The following is a 4,225-nucleotide window of genomic DNA, read 5'->3' on the forward strand; positions in this document are numbered from 1 at the left end:
AATTGGACTTTGGGAGGCACATGCTTGATCCAACACTTTGAAGAGGTACAATAGAGTTTTCTTGACCTGGAGAGTCTGCATATGTAGTTCTGCACTGTTTGCAGTGATCCAGTTGTAACAGGACTTTGTTGAGAAGCCTGAAGCCAAGTTGCTGATCAATATATCTTCTTCACCAGCTACCAGAGTAGGAAGGTCTCCTAAGAATGAAAAAAAGATTTCAAAGAATTCAGTTGCATTAGGATTACTTCTTATTAATATATGCCATTGTCCATCCACTTTTCACTAAAATTGAAGAAGAATCATCTCATCAATATATGTCATTGTTCATCAATCGGAGAAGAATCTTCTATTACGTGCTTGCTTTTTTTATTAGGGGTAAGAGTTGCATAAAGGAGAAGAATTGAATAAGAATCCTCTATTTATGTGCTTGCTTTTGTGATTAGGGTTAAGAGTTGCATAAAGGAGAAAAATAAAATGCTTACTAAACGGGTGCTCTAACCAACTGAGCTACGAAAGCTGGTTTGACCATTCTGTTTACTCCTTTAGTCATCAGACGACACCCACTGGACTTGGGTAAGGTTGGTTACTTGTTTTTTTTTGATCGGCAAGGTTGGTTACTTGTTTGTGGTCGTAAACATGTTCGGCACGCGAGGTTGATGGGATCTACACACCACATCTGTTATTAAGCGCGGTTCCTTTCTTTCAAGGTGTTTGCGTCACTGCCTGCATTTTTAGCATCTTGGGGGAGCCCCCATTAGGAAAATGATAAAGAATGCGAACACTTTTATGGGTGCAGAGTTTCTTGATCTCATACGTGCCCTTCATGTCTTGCTGTTCGCGAAGAGGTTATTTGCTGATCCCATCATGCTGGTGTAGTTAGGTAATCTATATTGCAACCGATGGATGCAACACTTGCGAATAATTGTATTCTCTTCTGTCCGCTACTTCATAAACAAACAATATAAACTTCCATAAATATGATCTAACCGTCAGATTTCAAACTTATACTTACATTGCGTGGGAATCTTGTATATTACTGTCCCCATGATGTTAACTTTGGTCGAAATAAAGATTCAGAATCTAAATATCATCGTGGAAAAATTTGATGATTATAGAATTCAACAAATCATCATCAGATACTTTCAAGTGTAGAGTGTAAGCCAACAAAAGTATCAAATAAGGAAAAGCTTCAAATGGCGTGAAGCAAAGAACAAACATAGCTTTGTTATATAGAAAAAGAATCTGTAAAACTTTGGTTTTAGGATTTTTGTTAGTTAAGAAGAGAATTGAAGCGAGTTGTTGATAAGAAGAAGTAGCAAATCTGGGGAAGTCAGCAGGAGAATTGTTTGTGGGTATATTTGATTGTATCCATGACATTACAATTGCCTTGGATTTGTATACTAGAATGAAAGATTCTGCTGCTTACAGAGTTAAAACCATGTCTCGTATTGCTCAATGGAAGATTGAAAACATTTCTTCTAATTATGCTTATATGAAATCAGATCCGTTCAAGCTTGGAAACTGGAATTGGTAACACAACAGACATTCATTTTCTTTCTCTGTTTCCAATAATTTCAATGGTTTTTTGATTAAGTTTTTGATTATTCTGTGAAGGCATATATCAGTGGAGAAGAATCGAATGCTGTTTATAAAACTACATCCGGAGATATCAAATGTAACAAGAGATCATCCTCCTATTGCTTCATTTGTTATCCGAGTCATTTGTTACGCCGACAATCGAACTGTTTTGGTTCATCCAGGTCATACTTTCTGAATTCATATTACTTTTTTCTTTTTTGAGCAAATGAAATTATTGAGTGGATTATGTATTGATGAATATGATTTGTGATTTGCAGAGGTAACGGATAAACAACTGAAGAAAAACGACGATTTTATTTGGACAATTGATTCTTCATTTACAGGGAAGTTCATCGTTGAAGTTGAGTTTACTGATCTCAAGACAACTAGTCCAGACGTATGTTTCTCTGTCTCTCTTTTAGCCTTTTAATTTACATATACCTGGACAAATTAAGTTATAGCCTGGCTATCACGGCTAATTGTGCCGGATATTAGAGCGCCGGTACAGTTAAAGATTGTGTAGCAAAGATCAGGCACCTTTAGATTTTTTTGGTCTGCATTATGGATACTCTTTAGTTCTGGCTGTTGAAGATTCCATGACCCATTTCACTTTAATCCACTTGCATTAAAATTAAATGAGTCAATGATAAAAATAAATAGAATCAAAGTCGTTTAAGTAAGTGTGGAGAATTATTACTGTGTTGAATTAGTCCACTTTTAATACCAGATTAAGATATTCTTAACAAGGATACAGGGTAGTAGGGACATAGTATGATTAAGAGCTGACATTCATAATGTGGCACACAGGGAGGTGAACTATGTTCAATTTGGGGTGAAGGATTCAACAAGAAACAGTCCGATACAAAAGCTCTAGCCGGACTAGCACAAATGTTATCCGAAAACATTCACACTGATATCACAATCAATACTTCTGACGGAAAACTTGGTGCTCATCGTGCTGTTCTTGCTGCACGGTCACCTGTTTTTCGTAGTATGTTCTCACATAATTTAAAAGAGACTGAATTATCAAGCGTAGATATTTCAGATATGTCCATGGAAACTTGTCAAGCTTTCTTAAACTACATTTATGGAAGTATCGATGATGAGGAGTTCCTTAGTAATAGGCTTGCGCTTCTTCATGCTGCGGATAAGTACGATGTCTCTGAACTTAAAGAATCTTGTCATGATAGTCTTGTACAGGATATTAATACGGAGAATGTACTTGACCGAATACAAATTGCAAACCTGTATCAATTGCCGATACTGAAGGGTACTTGTATGAGGTATCTAGTGAAGTTCGGCAAAATATTTGACATCCGTGATGAATTCACCGATTTTCTTATATGTAGAGATAGGGAACTCATAGCTGATATTTTCCATGAAGTTCTCAATAGTTGGAAAGGTTTCTGAAGTTCTCAAAACAATGAAATATCAAAGATGCTTAAATATAAATACAGGTTGCTCTTTTGTGCAAGATTTGGCTCCAATTCACCGGGAACCTTTTTCTGTTTATATTTTTTATTCCAAATTTAGGATAAATTTCATTCCTTTGTAAATTTAGATTTGAAAAAAGAAGAAAAATCGTGTACATAGCTTGTATGGGTGCTCTTGGATTCTATCAAAATGTAAATGCCGCTCCTATTTGGCTATTGTACAATCGTATTTCTCTACACCAAGCAATGCTGTTAAACTAAGAACTTTTGTCTTTGTACTAGTTCTGTGCTGTGCAACATAAAAAACTAAGTGCCGTGGAGTCTGAAATAGCCGCCCATCTTTGAACGACAAAATCACCCTTCAAACAAACAATCTGCCTAACCAAACGTTCACCGATTATGGAAATCCATAAGCCTGGATCACTCGTACATCAAGTGCATAAACAAGTCCGTTCAACACTCACAGAAGCACCCTTTGAAGTTTGACCACTATCCACGGTCTTACGCGAAGGTAAATTTCGAAAAGTTCTTTTGCTACGTGCATTTGTAGGGTGTTTGCCTAAGCCCAACCAATGACCAGCCCCAATAACAAGCACCCCAAATACACTGTCATAATGGATAAACGGTCCGCGGGTTATAACCCCAAAGGGGTTATAACCCATCTACAAAAAATCCATCCAAACAAAAGTGATGCAAAAACCCCAAATATCATAAACTGTCTAAACTACCCTCCCCTAATTCAACCCAAAAGAAACTGAGAAAGAAAACTACCCACTAACGGAAAAAGTTTATTAAAACCTCCGCTCATGTTCGTTCAAAATCAATCTGTTCGTTCAAAAATCAATCCGCTCCTGTATTCATTCAAAATCAATCTGCTCATCCCTAAGCCAAAATCGTTCAAAATCAATCTGTATTCGTCATCATCTTCTCGATTTTACCTTCTTCTCTTATTCTATGGTTGCGTATTTCAACCACTGCTACAAAATCTGACCTAATTTTTCAACCACAAATGGTGAAGAAACAAAATCAACAGGCGAAAAAGAAAGATGAAAAGCTAAAGAAAATAGCGAAACCATCTCCTAAAGGTAAGAAATCGAACTTGCTTCCAAGTTGATTTCGAGTTTGAATTCAAAAGATTATTAGGTTTCATTTGATTTATGGGTTGGTTTTCTGTTTGCTTTTAGGTTTCATTTCTTAGGTTAGGTTCTGTTTTC

At 36.5% G+C, this 4,225-nt stretch overlaps 1 protein-coding gene across 1 annotated transcript; it reads left to right on the forward strand.

Annotated features, from left to right (window-relative positions):
- Positions 1 to 731: 731 nt before the first annotated feature.
- LOC113276020 (BTB/POZ domain-containing protein At1g55760-like) lies at positions 732 to 3,272 on the forward strand. The gene is made up of 4 exons (XM_026525610.1): positions 732 to 1,530; positions 1,615 to 1,760; positions 1,857 to 1,975; positions 2,386 to 3,272. The coding sequence occupies exons 1-4, from the start codon at positions 1,406 to 1,408 to the stop codon at positions 2,986 to 2,988; spliced, it is 993 nt and encodes a 330-aa protein (XP_026381395.1). The 5' UTR covers positions 732 to 1,405; the 3' UTR covers positions 2,989 to 3,272.
- The last annotated feature ends 953 nt before the right edge of the window (positions 3,273 to 4,225 follow it).

Source organism: Papaver somniferum, chromosome 4 (genome assembly GCF_003573695.1).
Source record: "Papaver somniferum cultivar HN1 chromosome 4, ASM357369v1, whole genome shotgun sequence".
NCBI lineage: Eukaryota > Viridiplantae > Streptophyta > Magnoliopsida > Ranunculales > Papaveraceae > Papaver > Papaver somniferum.